The 23840-nt window shown below is 33.6% G+C and overlaps 3 protein-coding genes across 16 annotated transcripts in view; 2 read left to right on the top strand and 1 right to left on the bottom strand.

The window, feature by feature from the left end:
- Positions 1-18976, top strand: part of jim (zinc finger protein jim) — a 134032-nt gene extending 115056 nt beyond the window's left edge. For all 12 annotated transcript variants that reach the window (XM_087350222.1, XM_087350224.1, XM_087350214.1 and 9 more), the window contains one exon: positions 426-18976. In XM_087350222.1, coding sequence (XP_087206348.1) covers positions 426-1465 — 1040 coding nt within the window. In that variant the 3' untranslated portion in view covers positions 1466-18976. The remainder of the gene's footprint in view (positions 1-425) is intronic.
- Positions 16041-23840, top strand: part of wde (Fibronectin-III type domain-containing protein windei) — a 37711-nt gene continuing 29911 nt past the window's right edge. The window contains exon 1 of the mRNA XM_087350213.1: positions 16041-16176. The gene's annotated coding sequence lies outside the window, so the exon portion shown is untranslated. The remainder of the gene's footprint in view (positions 16177-23840) is intronic.
- Positions 17493-23358, bottom strand: LOC110834504 (transcription elongation factor, mitochondrial). 3 transcript variants are annotated; one of them, XM_022073733.2, is made up of 6 exons: positions 23218-23358; positions 20865-21007; positions 19812-20076; positions 19188-19334; positions 18702-18855; positions 17493-18531 (listed from the first exon to the last, which is right to left on the bottom strand). In XM_022073733.2, exons 1-6 carry the CDS (start codon positions 23269-23271, stop codon positions 18164-18166), a joined length of 1131 nt encoding a protein of 376 aa, XP_021929425.1. In that variant the 5' UTR covers positions 23272-23358; the 3' UTR covers positions 17493-18163. The 3 variants fall into 3 exon arrangements, with proteins under 3 accessions (XP_021929425.1, XP_021929424.2, XP_087206358.1); XM_022073732.2 differs by having other exon boundaries at positions 23107-23358; XM_087350232.1 differs by having other exon boundaries at positions 18392-18531; positions 18722-18855; positions 23107-23358.

A 23840-nucleotide genomic window follows, 5' to 3' on the forward strand; every position in this document is an offset into this window, starting at 1 on the left:
ATGTTATATGTTTGGCCATTTGAAATATCGAAAAAGCTGTAGGGAACAGATAGGTGGATGTATTTTGCAGAGTGTTTGATTCTCAGATTTATGGTCTGAATTTTGGGGTTTTGTATTGGGGAAGTTATGATGGGACAATTATACTATGCATGTTCCTTTCTGTCTCGGCTGGTAAACTGCAGTAATCAAAGGTATGAACAAGTTCAAAATTATATTTTCCCTCAGCTGTTGAAAATCAGGATAGAAGATTTCCTGAAATTGAATGTGCCAGCAATTGGTGCCATGAAACATGCCAGTAATATGGACATAATCGCTTTCTTGCTACTTGCTTCATTGTGTAATATTAACAAAATGAAAACTGAATATTGATGCATGTAATGTTGGCTCTACAAGGTTGGTTTGTGTGTCTTGTTGTGTCCTTACAGATGTGAGTCCCCATCTCGTGTTCAAGAATGGGATGACACCAACACTGTGGCCACAGGATGTGCCATATCCACCCGACGCAGAAAAGGATGACGCTGCATCGACATTTGGCGGTGGTGAGGATGGGAGTTCACAGCAAACAGATCAGCGGGGCAATGGACAGTGTTTCTCCCCTGACTCCCTCCAGCAATACCCTGCCTACTTCAAGGATTCTAAGGGGGCAAACCATGCAGCTTTTGGGGGTGGGAACTTTGGAGCACTTCAGTACCTAAAGCAGGGTCAGGGTGGAAAGGGTTGCTTGCCTGATGTGATACAACATGGACGAAGTGCAGGTATGCCCTTGTATGTGCGCTGTCCAATCTGCCAGAAGGAATTCAAGCAGAAGTCAACACTGTTGCAGCACGGCTGTATACATATAGAGTCTCGACCGTACCCGTGCCCAGAATGTGGGAAGCGTTTCCGACAGCAATCTCACTTGACGCAACACTTACGCATACACACCAATGAAAAACCATATGGTTGCGTGTACTGTGGCCGCAATTTCCGTCAGCGCACCATATTGAACCAGCACCTACGCATTCATACAGGTGAGAAACCCTACAAGTGTTCGCAGTGCGGTAAGGACTTCCGACAAAAGGCTATTCTAGATCAGCACACGCGGACACATCAAGGCGACCGCCCGTTTTGCTGCCCCATGCCTAATTGTCGACGTCGCTTTGCTACAGAACCAGAGGTAAAGAAGCACATTGAGAATCACATGAATCCTCATGCAGCTAAGTCTCGTCGCAACAACAATTTGTCGGAAACAAAACATCACCCTGTTGGTGCCATGGGGAGTACGGGAGATCGCGGACCCTCTCTGCTGTCCCGAGGTATTCCCCCCACAGCCGTAGTGAAACCAGAACTGTACTTCCCCCAGTGTTATGCTCCAGCATTCAATCATCAGCCAGCCGTGGGCCCCGGTGCCCAGTTTCCTGGTAATCCAAATCCTGCTCCTGGCAATGGGGAGTTCAAACCTCCCACAGGCCTGCCTGCACAATGACTAACCGCTGCCTCACTCCGGAACTGAAGTCGTGCTTGGCCCAGTGGAGAGAGATTGTCGTGTCTCTCACTTGACTTAATGCCGGTCTTAGACTGGTTTAATAGTATGTGATAGAAATAATTTGCCAAGATTTTAAATGAAGAAATAGGAAAAATGTACATATTATTGATTGTAATATTATAGTGTCTTGACATAAGGAGGAAGAGAGATAGCTGCGTTATATATAAATATATAGATAACTTTTGTATTGATGCCGTAATAACGCTTGTGCTGAAACTTTTGAAAAAAGAAACAAAATTGTAGATAATACGAAATACATATATATATATATATATATATATTTTACGTGATTTTCATGAGGTGCTGTTGAAGGCAGTGAGCATAGCAGATGTCCATCTGTAGTGTTCATATTTTTTGTTTTAACGAGATGTTGCACATCATGGCAATGATGTAAGGAGGAAACCTATCTCGAGGTTCACATAAACAAGAGGTTTTAAAATGACAAATGGTGGCAATATACCGTCTTATCATATTATTAATATTATAAAAACAGTTAAATGTAGTCTCTTTCTTACTGTTACTTGTTTGATCTCGTTTTAGCATCATTTGCAGATCTGTTAAAGAGCATGGTTTTGTACAAGTATTGTATGTAGTGCCTATAGAAGTATTGTTCTACTCTTGTTTAGAAAATGAACACGTTGTCCCTGAAAATAGATTTTTTACTATATTTGGTGTGGAATGAAACATTCCTCCCCATTGTTGCCATATGAAGGGAAGAAAATTATACATGCATTTGAAGTATGTAAAATTGACACTTGGAATGTCTAAAATATTCGTGACGAAGGTTATTTTGTCACGAGAAAATGTGTGGCCACCACATACAGGGTCCTGGCTTTAACAGAGGGAAAGTAGCGGTAACTTGTGTAGATTACTTCTTTATAGATCTTTCCGACACATTAGAAACACTTGCCATTTAAGCATGTTTGGAGTGCACTGGAATGTACAGTGTTTGGTTTTGTGTGTTTAGAAATTTAGTTTTGCATTATTTGTTGAGGAAACACCTCTGCAGCCACTGTCAAGATTCACAATTTGTGTGTGTGTGTGTGTGATTCAGATGCATGAAATGTGTCTAAACACCAGAAATCTCCAGCACCACCCAAGATGTTTTTCTTTCAGATTTGATAGATACTTTGAAAATCTAAGCAACGTATAATGTTCTCTTGGGCTACCAGCCATGTCAGATGGCTAAAAGGTGAAAGAACCAACGTTTCAAGAACCATCTCTGCCTTTGTCCTAAGGGGATTGTTTTTCAAATTATTTTTTTGCCTTAACCACCTGACACTGCCAAATCACAGTGAAAGCTCCAAAAAGCAGTTTCCAAAAATGAGCATAGATCAGTACAGTTATTTTATATATGGCCTATTTTTAAGTGCACTTTCTGGTGACCAAAAACGAAGTGGGGTGCAAAGTAAATTTCATTTTGCCTTATAGGTGCAAGTTAAAATATTCAGTACTGTGGTCTTCATTTCATCATTCAATTTAGTTGTCCTTTTGGACTTTTCTAAACAGAAAAGATGGTCCTTGACATTATAAGATTTCCTTCATGATTATTCTACATTTGATGTCTGCATGTTGTAGTTTGAAAATTTTGACTACTGTTTATGTGTAAATTGTTTATGGTTGATTTGGTTATGAGTTAATTAGTATAAAACATTTTTCTTTGAATATCTTGGTATTTCGCAGTTTCAGTAATGTACTGAATGGGATCGTGATACAGAAAAAGAAACTTGTACTACTATTTCAGAGATAAATGTACAATATATATATATATATATATGTATATGCAGTAAAATTTCAGATTAATGTATCCATTCTTTGGCATAAACAATTTAGTGAAGATGAACAGTGCAGAAATGTGCATGACCATTGAAGTATTTACACCAGAAATTATATTTAGCACTACTGCAGTTCTAACAGAAATAAGTAGTACAATTCTTATCTGTTTATAACAATCTTTACATGAGTGTCGTAACTTTTAAATGTAACTACATGTGGTTGTTTAGCAGCAATTCCATTCTGATAGGTAAGTGTGCTGTGAGAGATTGAATTTGTTTTAAACCTTCATCAGTTTTTGTGTAGATACTTTGTTTGTCATATACATTAATTTGTGACATTCTTATGAATTTGTACCCGATTTTTCATAACAGTCAAAATTGTCTTGGGAGTTCATAGGCTGGATATATCTGCTGTGGTTTGTGTGTACGAGAGAATTATCCAATGTAGGCTATTAGTTTGTGAGTGTTTTTATCATATCTGTTGTTTTACTGGGTGACCATTGTTGAGTTTTGCATAATTATGTGCATTGTACATGATTATGCCAGTTTTATGTTGATTGTTTAAGGTATATTTCATATATGTGACATTACAAGAATTATTATTTTCAGGCAATTTGTCATCATACTGACATTTTATTGTATTTAATTATATTTCTGGTGATCTAGTGGTCAGTATTTTATCTTAGTACTCAAAAGGTCCCTGGTTTGATTCTGTCACCACTAGTTTTAATGATCTCTCAGTATGACAACCAATCTCCTGAAGATAATGAAATTAACTCAAAATATTGTGTATATAAAATATACCTCAGGCATTGTCACTGTCCAGCATAATATTGGTATAATGAATTATTGATTGTTACAAATGAAGTATCCCAATCATTTGCCGCTTGGAAGATGTGCCATACAACATGGAGAGGTTCCTGGGCAATTCATAGTCACATTAAATGTACCAGTGATAGTTTTATGTTTGAAGAATGGATCAGGTAGTAGGAATAATAAAAATTAAAATGCAGGCATGAAAGTATGATGAAGATGTAAATTCATCCTTAGTTCCTCAACAAAGTGAGTTGGGTTTGCATTCTGACTTCCTTCTATGTTGCAATCTTCATTTTTCTCAGTTTTGGCTACTGAAACAGTCTACTAGTTCAGTTAGGCATTTCATGAATGAACATTCTCCATAAATCTATATCAGGCATGTCAAGCTCTTTGTCTACTAAGGGCTGCTTAAATAAAGTAACTTCTGCCTACTTTTACTATTCTGTGCTTAAGCTTAGGTTATATTTTGGGTTGTAAAAGCATTAGCATTGGCAGATGTGTCAGTTCTAGGTGCTTGAAGCTATTCTCTCTGCATAAGCGTGACATGTATAATGTAATGTGTGTTTTGACTTCACTTGCCAATACATCATACCACATGTGCTTTTGGTTTGGAATATCAGGTCTAATAGAAATGGGACAGGGTTGCACCACTCATAGAAGGTTCCCACACTTCATTAAAAGAAAATCAGTTAAGATGGCTAAACCTAGAGTGGTAAATTAGAGTCTTCACAAAAGTAAAATTATCTTGTAGACTGAACAGGCCTACTACAAATTGTCATGTTTCTTTGTGGATGAGTTTTGCCCCCCTTGAGGTGTGATTCCTTCAGCATCTGTAATGTCCCTTTGTTTCATTGTCATTATCTTCAGCTAAAGTATGTCTCTGTTATGACGATCATCGCCACAAGTATTTATATTTTAAACTGCCAAAAAACTGTATATCCACAGTCAAATTTTGTGTATGGTGGTAAAATGTGGACTGGATAAGCATCAATCTGCACTCATTCTGTTTGCTGGATTTTCATTATTTTCTTCTTGTGTTGAGTGGGAAATTTTGTAAGTTACGTACTGGAAAGGATGTGGAAGGAAATAGTCATTGCCTGTTTTCTGGTCCCATGCTAGAATGACTTTCTCTGTTAGGCCACACTCTTTGTTGTGCTTTAACACCTTGGAAAGCAACCTGACAGCAGAGTGAGATGGTGTCGACACATTTTATGGTCAACATATGGATATATCAGTTGAAATTATTATTGTAGTATGAAATGTTGTTTAAAACAAAACCAAGTACAAGAATGAGGACCCATGCAAGTATAAATTGGAAGTGAGATTTATATTTACAAGATGGAATTATTTCCCTAGAGGAAAATTTATTGCATGTCATTGTTTCTTACACTGTAATTTGTGAAAGCAGTGTAAAGATGAAAACTTTATGACTAGTTGTCAGTATCTTATTTAGTGTCTCTGTGTTTGAGTTTATGTTTAGCCACTATATTAACTGCAACATGCATGCATACTTCTTTTTTATTTATTTTATTGATGGAAGCAGTTTCCACTGATTTTATATCTCTTTATTGTTGCACAGTTTTAAATGTGCTATATAACAAGAATGGTACTGGAATACCATGTGGTTTCTGTAGAACTGGCTTATTTTCCTTGTGATATGTGGGAACTTCTTAAGCTTTAAATTTGCTTAGATTTTGTAAGGAAGCGAAACAGGCAAGAGTTCATTACAAATGAATTTAGTGCAATAATAATGGAGAATGCTGCATTTGTTAACTTCATATATTCTTTCCTACTGCATGATTTATTGTCATTTGATAATTTAATTAGTTTGTGCCATTCATTGTTACATATAACTATAGAATTTATTACAAGGGTTCATTCCACGCCGAAAGTGTGGAAAGTAATTGTTTAATAAGGACATTGAGAGCATTGCAAATGAGAGCCATCTACCGCAAAATAGGTTTAGTCAATGCAATTTTAATTTTGATATAACTTGGCAATAAATTAAATGTTGTACCTGTTTTTATAACATATTTAGATTTGCCTGTAAAATTTGATGTTAAATTTTAGATAGATATATTACTTGAATGACACAGGATTTCAGAGCAAGAAAACTTTTTAAAACTAGTTTAATTAATTATTAATAGTTTGTCTATTATAAGTTCAATTAATTTAATCAGCCTGTAGGTAGTAGTTGTCTTTTACAAAAAGAAATGATCATTTTAGTTTTTGAATTGTCCATAAATATGTATTCAGCACAGTTTTGTTGGACAATTTTTTTGCATATTCAAGTTTAGATAGTTTTCCACAAATGTTTATTCCAAATTGAAACAGAATTATCCACAAAAAAGTATTGCATCATGAAGCACTTCACAGGAAAGAATCCTAATTGGTAAATTTTACCATTATATGTCATTCTGTATTTGTTGTCAGTCAGATTTATTGTCTGTGTTTCAGAACTATCTGCAGTGTTACATAGTTGTTGGTCTTGTACTATACATTAATATCAAAATACATTTCAAAGCTTTGGGGCAAGGGTTATTTTTATGAAACATTGTTGGGCTTAAAGTGTCTTGTGCTTTTGAGAGGTAGATCTTTTTTAAAGTGGGTTTAAAACAAAGTTTTTGGGTGTGACAAGTTTTGGCAAGAATGGAATTCTGGTTCTTAATATTAAGACTTCTGAAATACATTCTTCTACTTTTAGCAAAATAAAATAAATGATAGGCCACTATATCAGTGGAAGTTAATTGAGTGGATGTTTTTACCAGTCATTAAACATTGGTTGATTTTTAATTTAAATTCATCGGTCAGTTTAAGAAATTTGAACCAAAATATCAAGTTTTGTTCATCCAGAAAACTCTTAAAAACAGTATATGGTACTAAGCTATAAAATACCCAGAAAATTCTTAATACTCTTACACATAATAGAAGTTTTGATGAACCAATATAAACTAGAATTAGATTTTCTGACAAATTTTGATACTAAACGCCATAAATGTTTTTGGAACTTTAAGTGAATAGACATGATTTCTCTATTGTGCATTCACCAAATTATGATAGTTGGAATTCACTAAAAGTTAGAAGTGAATTACAATGGTTTATTGTGAGAAGTCTCCCTCCCAAATTATATATTAGCATATATATGCAAGGATTCTTGAATTTATTAAGAAATTGTGTAGATTTAAGTTGCACTCCGTCAGTTTCCAGTTTTAAAACATATAAGAGGGAGTCCTTTTCAGTATTCATTTTATTTTTGCAATTACAGATTCATAGTAATGGATGTATTTAATTAGCCAATCCTGTTCATACAGTGCTGCTTTATTTACAAAATCAAATACCTGTCATGTATATGTGTTATTTTATTTTTACTTTACAAATATGATTAGTTTCTAAATACAGTTTAACAGCTTTATTTTTCTTGTTTACATTTAATTGAGATTGAGGGGTAGATGACTCTCTTTAATTTGCCTCAAACTACAGTTGCCTGGAATTTTGCATTGTCTGGATGTTATATTTATTATATATTTTAAATGGACACATTAACTTGGCAGAAGTGTAACCATCAATATTTCAGATAGTGAGTAAGAAAGACACTGTTAATACACACATATGTTATTCAAAATTCTACTGATTTCCAGAAGAAAGTTTAATAGTAACATGATAAATTTAAAACTCATCCCATTGTTTTAAAAGTACAGTAAAACATGTTTGTTTCTTCAACCTTCAAAATTGTATTTTTTTTATAAAAAAACATAAATATATGAATTATATTTACTTGTTTTAATGAAATTTATACTGTGATTTCGTACTAAAATCTTATCGACAAAATCATACTAACGGACCATGTTGAGAATCAGTCAGAATTATGTAAGAATTACAATGAAAAATATTCAGGCAAGATTTGTAAAATGTAATAAAGGAACGTTTTCTGTCATGAAATTTCTTTGATGTTCTGTTTGTGAGAAAATTTTCAGTACTACCCAAAATGTATGTACCTTAGACCAATTTCTGTCCTAGTCACCATGTTTTTTTGTGGTGAGATTATATTTTATTGTGCATTGGGTATTAATAAACCAAACACAATGAGTTTTAGTCACAACTTGAAGCTACATTTTAAACCATAGTTTGATTTGGGAATTTTAATATCAGTACATCTCGGTTCCAAATGTAACTGTCATTCTGTGTGAATTCATCTACTCAAAATACTTAACAGAATGAAGTCAAAGCTTTCAAAATTATCACAAAATATGTGTAAATGGCCATTGTTCTCCTGTAAGTAAATTATTTAAACTTTCTTCTGCTTACATTTTACAGTTGTCAGAGTAAATTATGAGGTCATTTTCAATTTGATTAGGTTTCATGGGGGTGATTATGGGAATTTAAATATAGCATGGTACTGTTGCACTGTTAGGAATTTTATCTGTATAATTTCTTGTGGAGGTCAGAATATGCAGTATGCAAATTTGATGTGTAACGGACTTCCATAATTTCGGTGATGTTATGTAAAAAACACTGACTGTATTTAGAGTCTCAATATTATCATTAAGATCCCAGTCTTTTGCTGTGGTATAAGGGAGTCTCGTGATAGATATCTATGCCTTCTGGAGCATGGGAAAAGTTTAACATTATCATGCTTTGCTTCATCTTGGCCGTTGATGCAATACAAATAATTGATTGACATTATTGCTGTTGTTTTAAAGTGCAAAATGCATGATTGTTTCCAGGCACTACTAATATGGTTTTGAGGTATATAGTATCCATAGCTGTGAATAGAAGGCAGCATAGTATATGCATGATGTCACATGCCATATACTGCATTTTTATCTTGCATAGATACTCTTGATAATTCTGTACTGCTTATTTGTGTGTTGAGCATAATTGAATAATTTCTAAATATGATGTGCAGTTCTGTCTGGAATCATAGCTTTCCTAGCTTGACTTCCTTATAGTTTGATGTATCTGTGTGCATGGAATGATGGAATTGTTTATGGCGTTTCTGTCAGTCTTATTTTGAGATTTTATAACAAACGTGGCTGTGGAGGATATTTCTGACACTCCCAAATTTTTTATGCTAATAGTTTTTTTATACAGTGCACATTAATTTTCATTTCATAAGCTGCTGTTTTGGACATTATGTATTTATTATAATAGTTGTGATCAGAGTGGCAGTATAATTTTTTTTGTATATAATGTTTTCCTGAAAGGATTTTTTTATTTGTTTGGTTTATGAAAAGTTATAGCATATTTTTTATTATTAGGTGTGATTTAGAATTAAAACAAATGTGTTGACAGCAATTAAAGAGTTTTTTGTTGTTCCGTATACATTAATGTTATGTCTGTCGTTGCCAGCGAGATGATTTTAATCTTGCAGGGCATTCCACAAAGACATTTGATTGCACTACATGGCAGTCATCACAGTGCACTGGGAAAAGCTTGTTTGCAGGAAGTTCTTTTTATACAACTCTTTTCCAATTACTACTACTGATGTTTTGGAATTGCACTTAGTTGAACTGGAGTTTTCTGCTACTTCATTGGAGAGTCTATACATGACAATTCTGTGCAGCTCTCTATACTCATGTCTGTGTTTCACTGTTTTAGTGTGTGTATGTGTGTTTTTTAAAGATAGATTTAATGATTAATTTTACTTACATAAATGTATACATATATATATACACACACATACAGAGCGATACGAAAGTGCATGCATGCAGTTGTTGATGCAGTTCCCAAATGTATTGAACTGATAGCTCTCTGTGATAGTTAGTGCCTCCTCTCACACAGAAAGGAGGCCATAGTGTAACTTTCAATCTCGTATTGGTGCTGAAGGATATTGACCATGTATATACTGTGTATAGTAAGTAATAGTCAATTTGACACCAATTTTTCTAAATTTGTTTGTAGCAAAATGTGTGACAGTTGATTAGAACAAAGTTTTGAAAGGGAATCATTTGATGATTCCGTAACTTTTACTTATACTGTAAATTTGGAGTGAAATGTGTTTTGGATTTTTGTTCTTTATGTGTGTGCAGGAATTATTTCCTGCATTATGACGAAGTGTAATCCATGATCATTAAATATGTTTTGATGTGTGAAGACAATGGTTGCTGACTGTATGTTCTGTTGTAACTTGATGGTTTGGGAACTGCTGAAGTAACATGCATCACTGTGTGACCAGGTCAGGCCCTTTTTAAAACTTCAGTGGAAAGTTTAAGAATTCGGAAGGCTGTAGAACCCTTTGTCATTTTTCTATCAGCTTTTACACATAAGTCATCTCATACCTCCTGTTTTATGAACTTCTCTTAATACTGTTTTAAAAAAATAATAGAATGGCCAAATAAACAAGGGTAGTCAATTTAAAAGGAAGTCTAATTAATTTCTCATTGAATATATAAGTGTTTTATTTTGTAATTTTCTACGTTATTTTCTCATACTATATATATATATATATATATATATATATATATATAAGGAAGACAGATTTCAGGACAGCAAACATTAAGAGTTATGCATGCAGCATCAGTCAGGTATTAAAAAGACAAGATTGACAAGTATATTTCACGGTGCTTGAATGTTCATTGCAGCCAATAAATATTATCATGTAGCAGTTTTGAGACAAGAAGACACAAAATGTTTCTACTACTTTGAAGATGTATTTGTTTGAGATTTGAGGTTTTCAAGGTGGTGATAATGTGAATTCTGGTCTTCTTTGTTGTGATTCTGTATAATTTTGTAGGTTGTTATAAGTGTTACAGAGGAACATATTGCCTACATCTTTAGGGTTCTGCCTACAAGGTTATATGGTATCACAACTCAGAATATCCCAATCCACAAAGATTTTATCGAGCTCTTGGTGTTACTGATTGGCAGTTTATACTTACCACAACATGACACTTGCTTCAGAAGAAAGTACATTTGCTGTTATGTGCATGGGACCAGAATGAAATATTTCACTGATAGCTAACAGTTTTTCACATTAACAGTTATGAAATGTTACCCATTACAAAATTGATAACCACGGTTTTCCTTTTAAATTGTCACTGCTTATTTAAATTTGAAAATTCTTTTAAATGTTTGGTGGCACCAACTGGTCCAGTTGGTATGCTCATTTCAATTCCTTAGTAATAAAAGTTCTTTTCTATTTGTAAAGTTATGCAAGTCTGTAATTTAATATTGTTTAGAGCAAAATCTTGATCTGTAACAAGCAAGTCATTGTCTTCATATTTGTTACTGTAACTATAAGCTCCCTACTTTTGTAATGTTCCTAGATACATCTTTGGACTGTTATGGGGCAGTTCAGTGAAAGTTCCTGATGATGATGGTGATGATGATAAATTATCTTAAAAATATAATTTGAGTTTATTGCAGATTTGAGTGCATTTGCTATATTTGAATTAAAGCCACAGATTACAGGGATAAATAGATCACATTCTTTAAATATTTGTTTGTGTTGCTTTGCTCAGTTCTTGGATTAATTAATAAGGTTGTATACATGGCATCTTAGTTAGGGCACTTGAATTTTTTGTGGTTTTGAATGAGAACCAGTCTTTTGTTTTAAGATGGCATTGTTACTATAATACCTCTCTGTAGTGTTCTAGCTATTAAAATTTATCATCCCAATCAATGGGGCAGAATTAATCAGTATTCTCTCATCTTGCCATCATATCGTGAGGAATTTTTAGCAAATAAAATGTAATTTCATCCATTATATACGTGGGTATGGTTCTTTCCATTTTAAGAAGTCTTGTGAAGCTTTTGTTAAATCACGTGCTGCAATTAAGTTCATTGCAGTTTTTTGGCTGACATTGACACGTTATTAATATTGAGCTCAAATTTTATATTTAACTCTGCATTCTATGATTGAAAATTTATTTGTCTTTTTATTTTATCAGATTTATAAATAATTACCTGTACATCACATAATGATAGAAAGTATTTGCTCAAAAGTACAAATACTTAATAATGCAGTACATTTATATATTATACATTAAAATTTGTTATTCACATGTATGTTTCTTTTTACCCCTGTGCAACATTTAATTGATTTAAAAATGATAAATCTCTTGGTAATTTTGGAAATGAGTGCTCTTTATAGTTCATTTCTATTTTGTATGGACAGAGGGTTTCTGGAGCACATAATAAAACCTTTTAAGTCTTTGTTTAGTGTAATGCAACAGCCTTATAACAGCACTGCATGTTTTGGAACAGTCATGACAGTGTCCGAGTCCAGTGATGTGCTTATAAACTGTTACTAATATAAATGCATGAAGTTGGTTTGAGATGAATAAGTCATGGAAGTAACAACAGCATCAACAGTTCCATATTTGAAGAAAATAATTTAATAAATTAGTTACCCCTTGATAAATTTCTTTTTTGTGTACACATACAACAAGAATAATATAGGTTCAATATTGCAAACTACTTCAGTTAGCATTTCACTTGGCTGACTATGAATTTTCAGTAAGATATTCTACTTACTATGAATGACAGAGATCAGTATATTACTGAGATATGAATCTTGATCAGTTGATGACATGGAAATTCATTCGGACTAAGAAACTTTTTATAAAGTGAATACACTTTGTAACACTGCCAAACTTTTCTAAGTTCTGAAAATAATTTTAGAATGCACTAGGAGCTTTCACCAATGTTAAAATATAAAAGGGGAGATAAAATGAGTTACCTTCTTGTACTTCCACCATGTTTTACTGGAATTATCAAAAATATTTTATCTTGTGTGTCAAGTAACCTCTAAATGTGTACTGTCCTCATGATGTGGTTTGTAAGTATTATTTTAAAATATAAAATAAATTCATTACATTTAGTGATCACATCAAAGGGCATGTTGCTACCATGTTCATTCATGTTGGTAGTTCTGCCCTGCTCTATGAATGTAGTTAACAGTGTATGAATAAATTTTTATACAGTTAAAGATAAATATAAAAGAAAGGTACTGTATTAAAAGTTGATGGGTAACATTAGTTCTATGAATTTAGGCCTTTATTATCTCCAAGTCCAAACAAAAATTATTTTAAATTCCATAACATAAAACAAAGAACTCGCCCTCCCCCTCCCTGCAAGTTGAATTATAAGTGTCATTGTTATGAACTGGACAGCTAAATTTAGTTCCAGATGTTGGCAATTTTTCTCTTCACCACAATGTCCGCAGCCTCTTTGAGCTGACCTAACCTCATGTTCAAAATGCACCTGGAGCAGTTTTCTTGAATTATGTTGGTCAGAGTGTGAAATTACAATCCACTTCCATTTGGCAGTGTCTGAGAATACATGGCTGAAAGTTTTTTATATGCCTTTAGGCATGGAATCAGCACTTTATTTCACAGCTTATTCATGACATTGCCCCTTATTCTGTACAATTTGTATGAGATCAGATGACAGGGAAGTCTGCAGCACAAAAATAGGTGTATGAAATTTAATAGTTTTTAAACGGTATGATAACTGTAGATTTATGGCATGTAAAAGAACTATATGAGCATGATACAAGATGTATCGTAAGCAAAATTCAGTGGCCATTTCTCACCCATATCTCTCCTGATTCACTGCTAGATGGCTCTGGCAGTCAAAATCAGGATTGAGTAGAAATTGTGCAAAGGCAGTAGTCTTGTCACTTACTACTCAAATGCACCTTACAAGACTAATAAGGACAAGTTGCCTTGAGCAACTGTCCCAGAACGGGCCAATAGGCCCAATCCCTGTAGCAGATGAGGATATCCATATTCTGACATTCTTATGACTTAGTATTAATCGGCATGCTGACATACTCTTCTTCATTAACAGTGAAAGGTTTCAAAATAAAAAGTTGGAATGATTCATATATATTTTTATGGTTCAAATGTAAAATTCCCAGCAGTATTTTGGTTTTGATAACAAGGTGCCAGTAATAAAAAATGAACAGAAGATAGTAGTCTTATATTTTTATTTTTTGACTAGAATTCTTATCAAGGAGCAGAAATTACATAAATGTTTTGGTCCCCATTTAATTAATATTGTAGTGGTGAAGTATCCAAGCAAGCCTCAAAACACCATTTCTATTCCAAAAGAAATTTATAAAGATTCATTAAGACTTCCCCCCCTTTCCCAAAAAATGGGAAATATTTAGTGATATGTAACTTAGGATTTTACTGATGTCTATGGATGTGGTCTTTATTTGGTTGAAGACTTGAATCCTGAATGGAGTTACGCCTGGCAAAGCATACAGGTATACATATTGAACTCGATGAAAATGTTTATATGGCATATTTGAATGTGACCATATGGTCTGTTTCTGCTATATTGATAACTATGCCTGACCACTGGAACATATCAAAACCATTGAAAATTATACTTACAGGGGTATCCTAAATAAAGCTGTGTGCTCCAAGATGAAATTCTTGTCACAAAATGAAATGTCCAGAAAATAACATTTGTAAGTTTAAAATGTACTTGTTCAAAATTTCAAATTTTGGATAGATTGTGAATAAATGGGAGGTACTAAAATATTTAAAGTGCTGCATATGAGATGTAAAGTGTGTGTATGAATAATTTTGTGGAGCAAGTAGCAAGGTTTCTTCTCCCCTACAGGCTGGAACAAGTCTTTGTCATCTGTGTTCCTCCACAGTTTTCCCACACTGCACTGTGTTATATAAGCTGTTTGTTTTACCCAAGCTGATTGAAGAAATACAATCAAATAATGAAGACTTGTACATAGACCACCCTATGTTTATTTCTTCTTCCAGCATTCCAGGATGTTTGAATAATCCTGTATCCAAATAATGAGGGTTGCATGTCATGGTCTCATTACTAAATTCTATTTGATCATATTGTATGTTTCAATAAAGAGTTGTTTTACAGATAATAGAATACTTAGTTAAATTCTGTTGATTTCTTTGAATATTTGAAATTAACAGTGAAGTAATGAACTTTATGCAGGTAACTCCTTTTCTTGTGGCATCAATCACACTAAAAGTGGGTCAGTGGATGAAAGGCCTTAAGATTCTCTTGTTTCATATTTGTCAACTTTAAATATTGTCAATTAACTTGTGTGTTCTGTCTTCATCTGGGACATCTTTTTGAGTTTTTATTTGTTTGTTCCCCTGTGATCCCTTTTAAAAAGTCTCACATCCATCCAGTAGCTGTCTTACATGTTTGTCATTTACATTCTTTTGGGACCTCTTTGTGCGAAAAAATTCCCTTCATCACAATATAATATTTTGATCATGGAATTCTAGTGATCTCCCCATCAATCTTCTCCAAGTTTCATTCCACACATAGATTTAATAACATTTCTTCAATAATAATCATTGCAGTACCATAGTGAATATTGAAATTTATCTTAATATCATCCTCAGAAGGGAAGGAAAAGGAAAGAAAACTAGCATATCTTTAGCTAATTATACTCTATTTCAACATGAAACTTATTTTTGTTATTCCCATGTTTTCTTTATTTGATATCAAATGTATTTATTTAACCAGTCATACTTTCACCTTCACTTCTTTTTTATTTGCTTCCAACAGAATTTCCTTCTTGCTCTTTTAGCACTTACATTTCTACCTAATAAATTAACATAACATGCCAATGTATACTAGATTCTTCTCGGGCCACCAGCAGTGCCAAGTAGTTAAATGGCGAAAAGACCTACGTTTAGAGAACCATCGTCGTCGTCGCCCTGTGGGTACTTAAGTTATCTTACATGCCAATTTAATTCATTTGTAGATTCACCACTCTGCCAAAGATTAAAGGCATAAGTTTTCTGCATCACTTAGAACACCTTCCAATACCACACGAAGTCATCCAAAATACACTAAGGCAGCCACTTCCTTCGAACGTTATAACCTTTAATCCAAAGTATTGTGCGTCTTGCAGCAATATTAATGAATTGACACATAGACTGGTAACCACATGTCTCTTGTTAGTTTTGCCTCCACAACAACTTTGGACAAACTGAGGATTTTCATAAACGAACCTTGCAATTTTTATTCCGTAACATGAATAATACCAACATGAACATAGTGGTTGTGATTTCAATGTGGAAATATCAGTAGCACCATTTAAATACAGCACTAAAAGTATGTACTTTCAATAAGGATATTTTTGATAGAGTATAATGTAACATTATGCATGTGTATGTGACCAATTTTGTTGCAGCTATTTTTGCATTAAAAATTTAAAAAAAATGATGCTAAACTTTAAGGTTATGTCTGTCAACTTTCATGTAGTGAAAGTCTGTAATAGTTGAAATTATGACACTGTTTTATGGAGAAGCGTTTAAAAGAAGTAGGCATTAAAATTCATCCGAGAAAGTCTTGTTTGTGTTACACACACATACATTTTCTAGGAATTTACAGTTTCTGTTTTCAGGTTAGAAGTGACTACACATAAAAAGTACTCTTTATTACACATGACGGTGTCCAAAAGGTTAATTAGTACCAGTCAGTGTTAGTATGCAGTTATTCACATTTTCTTATATTAGGCAGTGCACTTTAATGCAGATAAAATTTAATTTTTATACATTTTACATGATAGGAGTTGAAGTTTAGAATCGTCCATCCTTTTAAAGTTATTAAGAATATTTAATTGTCATTTATATGTAAAATTTAAAATAAAAACATGGCATTTGCATAAATTGTATGTTTAGTTTTCTCCTTGACATCACTGTTTAAGTAATGAAATTTTGGTATGTTGCTAGGTTATGAATGTGCAGATTTTGTAAGCAAGTATTTTTGTGAAGATTTCTGTCTTCTGGGTTGTTGCGCTGTGTAGTCTGGTCGATGTTTACCAACGTTTCAGAGGTCATATACTACCTCCATCATCAGGGCGATGAACCAGACTACACAGTGCAACAACCCAGAAATCTTCATACTCACCACTGTGAAAACCTTATATCTTACAAGTATTTTTGTGATTAAAATTATAAATACAGCAAGCTTTGAGATTCTGATTCTGAGATTGTTGAAGCATAAAGCAGTTTTTGAAATTATCTGTTTTATATATAATTTAAGGTAGATTTGTTAGATCCTCATGAAATTTTAAAAAAGTTTGGCCATGTCAAAGGTGTTCATTGTAGGGGTGATGTGCTGAAAGCTAAGACGTAGTAATTCAAGGATTGTTTTAGAACAGAATCAATTGGTCTCAAAATGTTAAATGATATTGAATATTATGCAATTGCAACAGTCAATGTGACCTTCTGTGACGTTTATAACGTTTTAAGATGATGGAATAAAAAATTTGTGACTAAAGCAGTAAATGTCCACAGTGTGCAAAAATATGTTTGTGTTAATAAAAGTAAATATTAGCAAATATGAAATACTTGGTGTAAAACTGGGATCTAAATAAGGAGACTGTATAAGGCATAAATATTTCCCCAGTGTAAACTAGGCCAAGATAAAGTATTTACTGTTTATTAATGCAAATTTATTTGTCCATAAATACAAGGTGACATTTTTCTGCTGAAACACAACGTTTCCATTGGAAATTTAACCCTTTCACTGTTATTGAGGGAATAATTGTTCCAAGTGGGAAATTTTGCTCTACATCATACACAAAACCTTTCTACCAAATATATCACATTGCTGGTAACATAGGTGGTTTTCCCACAAAGTCCACAGCAATAAAATGGACGTAAGAATTTAATGTTGTAGAAACTAAATGAATTTCGAAGGGGGGAAATTATTTAATTTAATATTTAATGTTGTATAAGCAAAATTAGTTTCAAAGGCCAAGAAAAGGATTAATATCTCCTTAAATAATAGTGGATGGGTTAAAAATGGACATCTCAAAAATTGTTTTGGTGACTGCTGTCTGTCAAGTTCAGAACAGAGTCGGCTAGCAAACTATGGCCCACAGACAACTTGAAGCCTTGTATAAAAAACATACATAAATAAGAAAAATCAAGAAATTACACTGAACTAAAATTTTAGACTGACATTCTCTCTTGTCAGGCTCATGATAAAGTTTGTCTTTGCACCATGGCCTATCCTAAGCACTGGAATGATCTGTACTTCACACACACACTGCTGAACCTTTTCTACAACTTAGCTGTGCCACTGCAAATCATTACTTCCTGCCAGTAATGGTTTTCAGACTCCGAGGGTTTTGATGTATAATGAGATCCATGAAGGTAATTGTGAGTAGCAGGGCCCAACATAAGTTCTCTTTCTCCACACTTGTTCTCTTGAGGTAGCTCTCTATTAAGTCTTGATTGACATTAATAGGGCTGTATCTACTAGTGGTTAGGTTTCTTCTGGCTGGTTCTGTTGTTGAATTTTTCTGAGCTTCAGAGAGAATGTCCAATACCACTGTTTGTGCAGACACCCTCTCTGCACCAACAAGAATTCCAAATAAACGTGCTGGTAGTCGGGAGCGTAAGAAAAACACACGGTGTTGATATTCAGATTGTGACTCCTTGAGAGACAGTGGAGAATCTGGAATGAAGAAATATCCATACTCTATATTTACATGGATTGTATTTTGACTGCTCTTAGGAATCACACTTTTCACTGAATAGTCAGGATCATAAATTGTAAAACGGAATTACACAACATTTGTTTTACATAACAATTTCAAACAAATTAAAATTTTCTTCCATGCTTACTGTTGAGTAAAGCTACAAACATGGCAGTAAGTTGGGAAGTCTGCAAGTTGATGGACAAAGATGCTGGTAGCTTCTGATGTGACTGTACAGAACATATGTTATCTTCCATGATGAATAAATCTCCCTCAGGAAATCTTTCACATATATTCTGAACCTGCCAATTAAAGTGACATTTTGTTACTGTTAAGGAATTGTTACAAATATAGTTCTCATTATGTAATAAAAGTTTCACATATGTAACAAAATACAAGAGAAAATAAAAAATTCATGCTTCAGATTTTTCTCTTCGTTACCACATTTGGAGTGGCTCTAGGGTATGCCTAGTCTTCTGTCCATTTCTTTCTGGAGGCTCTTCCCCCAGAGAGAAAGCAGCCAGAGCATGAAAATGCTCCCTCACCTCTTTAGTTTAACAATGCATATTGTTATTGCTATCTAAGATTTAATAAACACTTATGAGAATAACTCACTCTGATACATGAGACTTACAACATCAAACAAAGATGTGAGATGTAATTTCTTGGGACCAAGTTCAAGACTATGCAGATCCCAATGAAGTAATTTCCCACTGCAATCAATATGAGCCCATGTTACAGCAGTGACACCAATATGAATACCAACAGCACTCTGCACTACCTGCATAGATAACAGGAAACCCTGAATTAAAACTAATAATAATAATAATAAATTATTATTTTTATATGAAACTAAGATAGGTGCTCAGATGTGAATTTTTGCTCCACATGTTTGCCGGCAATTTATTCTATAAGCACAAGTGTATTTTTATTAGTTACTAAAATATGTATATATGATACCAAAACCAGCATCTGATTATCTCTTCAATATTTAAGACTCTTCCAAAAATATAAATATCAATTTTCATCTGTGTAAACCTTTGCCTGTCCTGACAAAGACTGTCATGACTGTGAAAAACTGGATTTGACACCACATAGTCTTGTAGATAGTCACTAATGTTTTGATGAAACCTGTTGCTTACATCTTTAGGGTAAAATACAGGGGCAATAAGTTCAGCAGAAACAATGGTAACCACAAGACAACGCAGTGTCTCAAGCCAGACCACAATCCCCGTTTTGTGTTGTAAACAGAACTTACTATTTTCTGGTTTAATTGAAGTGTTGGGGTAAGCATCTGGCTTCTCTGATTCTTGGATGATTTCAACTGTTTCTGTACTTGAGATTTATCTACAGAACCTTCCATTTCAGAACCATAAATGTGGTTCAATATACTGTCACAAAGTTTCTCCAGGACCTTCACCCCCAAACCATCCACTTCAAGAACTGCATCTAATGTGCAAAACTGGCCTCGTTTACGCCGGAACTGTTGCAAGCTATTTATACGACCTTTGCCGATATCAAACCTAAAACAGTAAATGTGAGTTTGTTGGTTTTAATTAATATGAGAATGATGTGCTTATGTAACTCAAAAGGTATGGATAATTCAAGTTGTGGGAATTTTCACTGCTGTTAATAAAGTTAGAGAATTAAGACAAATACACATATATATTTGAGATCACTTATAAAATTTCTCTGGACTTTATTCCGATAGCCATAGAATTCTGCATCTTTCACATATCTGTAAAAGTTTGTTCATGTTATTTACTGCTGTGTAGGTATCTTTCAGTTCAATTATGTTTGCCAGTGACTTAAATTATATATTTTTCATATCTCCATATGTGCACAGTAGAGACAAACAAGAACAAGAAAATTAGTGGTATTTTGGTAGGCATGAAAGTATAAAAAATACCATTAGAAATTTAACATGAATAAAAATATACTTTTCAGTATCCTTACCGAATTCACAAATTTTGCAATTCACTTTCTGTATTTCTGTGATGTAAAGTTTCATATAAGTGCATTTATGAGTTTACCCAAAAGCTGCCATACTATGGTTTGACCTTTGTGTACAAGAATGTCAATTAAGTTTGGTTATCATTAGTTAAGGAAGCAACAAAAATGTGAATGGCTGTCTCATCAAGCTTAAACATTCCATATTATAAGCTAGAGTGATATCTAGATGAAAATAACTCTTTATACTCATGGATATATAAAATTTCAATGCACTTTCCATATTAACATAAAGTTATATTTAAAAGGAGAGAATTAACTCAATTCTAATTTACAACTTAATGTTGAAAATAGCTATTACCTGGACAGCTCTTCTGCACTGGATTCATTAAGTACTTGTAAGATCTTGTTTTGTTCTTCATTGTTATAGCGAGGCTGGTACAGGCCAGAGAAATGTCTGATTTGACCTATGCATTTTCTGTAAAATACATTCTGAGCACAAGACTGTAAACAAATAAATAAAAATAATAAAATGATTTTCAGAAACCCTTGAAGCTAACCCATATATCTACCACTTTCACAAATTCAGGTTTTTAATTTTAATTACACAAGAAAACATAACACTATTACTTACATGTATTTATAATAGCTGAACATTTTTGGTTTAGGTAAATTATTCTATGGAGTATAAGGAGTGAGACAGGAGATACTCTTTTAGTGCTGCTTTAAACTTCTCTGTATCATGATTCAAACAGTTGTAGTGGGGGTAAGATTACTGAATAGCTTAATTCCTGTATAGTAAACTCCTTTTTGATGTTTACTGAGTTTAGTGTTTGGCACATTAAGGTTTTATATTTATCTTGTACTAATATTGTAAATATCTGAGTTTGAAATTCTCTGGTGTCCACTACAAATGATAAGGAGAGCAAAACACCTCATTTTGAAATTTTCTACGGCTTCCTGTTGCTTCCTCTCTGTTATTCAAATATCCTCCTCAGCACCCTTGTTCTCAGACATCCAGTCTTATGTTCCTGCTTTAGAACATTTGATATTCATGTTCTACTTTTACTTTAGCAGTAACTGTGACTGCTAATGAGTCAAATCACACAATTGTTTTCTGTCATCTCAATACTTTCACTGTTCTTTTCCATACTTCTGTGGAGATTTGTTCCAAAATTACAGCAAATGCATACAAAATATTTTAGAAAAAGAGAGTATCAATAATTTCAGGAGTGTTTGGCAGGAATGATACTTGTGTCTGTTTTGCTCACCAGATGTTTTGACTTAGTTATACTTTTCTCTGACAGATGTCTACAGATGTAATATCTGGAGGTCTAGGAACTATAACAAATTAAGAATACTCATCCTCCTTTATGAACAGAAAATTTATTAATAGAAGAATATACATTATAATTACCTGAAACTTCCTTCCACACACTTTATTTCAATATCTCGAATGTACTCATACCTTCATGTAAGTGCAGTCAGGTAGTCCTAATGGGACCAAAATTCAGTCTGACAAATAAATGACGGTAATGACACTATGCACCAAATTTCATCAATATGTTTAACTTAGTGCAGAATTACTGCATGTAAATGAAGAGTGATGCTAAATTCATGAAATTTTATACTGGAGAGTTTTACTAAAATTTGTCAACATATTGCAAATTTAATTCAGATCAGGCAATCAATTACAGGCACTTTATAATAAGAGAAGACCAATATTCTTTTCCCAGGCTGATTAGATGGGGAATCCAGTTTCACAGAAAGGTCACATACCTCAGATAACTGGTGCCATTAGCAAAGGTGAATAATCAGATTGTGATGAATGTGCACACACTGCTAACTAATTTATATAAAATCCATATTTTAAATGTTTTGTACATTTAATTACTGAAAGCCTTCTGTAACTTTATAACGATTAATTAGTATCAACATCATAGTCTTTCCCTGCAAAATACATAGTACCCTGTCAAATTGAGGTTATGTAGTGTTAAATAGTAAGGTATTTACGAACTGTAAAGGATTAAAGGAGAATGAGCAGTGGCCTGTTTTTATCTTCTATCCTGACGTGTACATAAAGAGACTGAGGAAAACTACAGTTCAGCAGAATGTGTATCATGGCCGAAATTCATAGCACATATCCTTAATATATGTGATGTTATCACTGAGCTAATCTGCTCAGTTTCAGCAGCAGGCACGTGATGCATTTTCAGTGCAACTGATGGAACTGTATGAAACAACAGCACAAATATATTATCACTGTATACATTCTGTAAATTTCACGTCACATGGCACTAACCAAGCAAAGAATGAAGGACAAGTACACAGTTTTCTGAAGCTGAAGCTAAAATTGTAGCAATTTTAGCAGATGAGATTTTATAATAGACCAAACTTCTCTAGATGTTAGAAATAAACAATTCTGGCCCAACTTCACTCATTCGAAATTAACTGCAAATGTATGAACAAAAAATATGTTACACTCTCTTAAAATAGGGTCGAGATAAGGTGACGGAAATTCCTGAAAGAACTACTAAAATTATACGTCCTTATTTCAACGAAGGCATTTGGAATATTACCAAAGTTAATCATATCAAACGCACTTTAACGGAATAATACAGTGCAGGCAAGTCCTTGTGTATTGCTCTTAAAATTTCGTTGAAGCAACAAGCTGACATAATGTCACATACGCCGATCACAATAAATTGGCTTACTTTGCAGATATGTAGAATCTGATGTGAACGTAAAACATTCTGCATTGTATTCATGTGAATTATTGTGATAATTATCTGGAAGCTCAATCACGTATACAAATCACCAGCTGACTAACTACTTTCGTGAAAGTCGATTTAGCAGAATTCAGGAGCAGTATCGATATGAGAATCGTCGATAGTCTATTGCTGAGGTCTTCCAAGAAGACCTTTTTCTAAAATCAGTAATGTAATATGTACGGAAAAGGAAAGAAATGATGTATTTCAGTATATGAAATTATAAGACTTAAATTTGGAATAAATACATGTTCAATACAATTTTGTATTATCAAATTATACTAGAGTCATGAAGATTAACATTTCGAACTTCTCACCAGAACTCTACATTAAGTTAGCCATTTGGAATGACAGTACAAGAGATTGCTCTTCAAAGAAATGTTATTTCCTCCCAAAATTATCGTACATAATTTTGTACACATTAGCCAGTGCTTGAGTGCTTACTGGTAACTATTCGTAGAAGATGCTGATCTACCAAATATATCACTGCACTGTCTTAGTTAACCCTAAGAAACGAACAATGGTTAGGCTTAACATTTTCCCACTGTTTACATTATTGTGCTAGATTT

Source organism: Zootermopsis nevadensis, unplaced genomic scaffold (genome assembly GCF_977971745.1).
Source record: "Zootermopsis nevadensis isolate Lab colony 2312 unplaced genomic scaffold, Znev_1.0 Znev_ptg000017l, whole genome shotgun sequence".
Lineage (NCBI taxonomy): Eukaryota > Metazoa > Arthropoda > Insecta > Blattodea > Termopsidae > Zootermopsis > Zootermopsis nevadensis.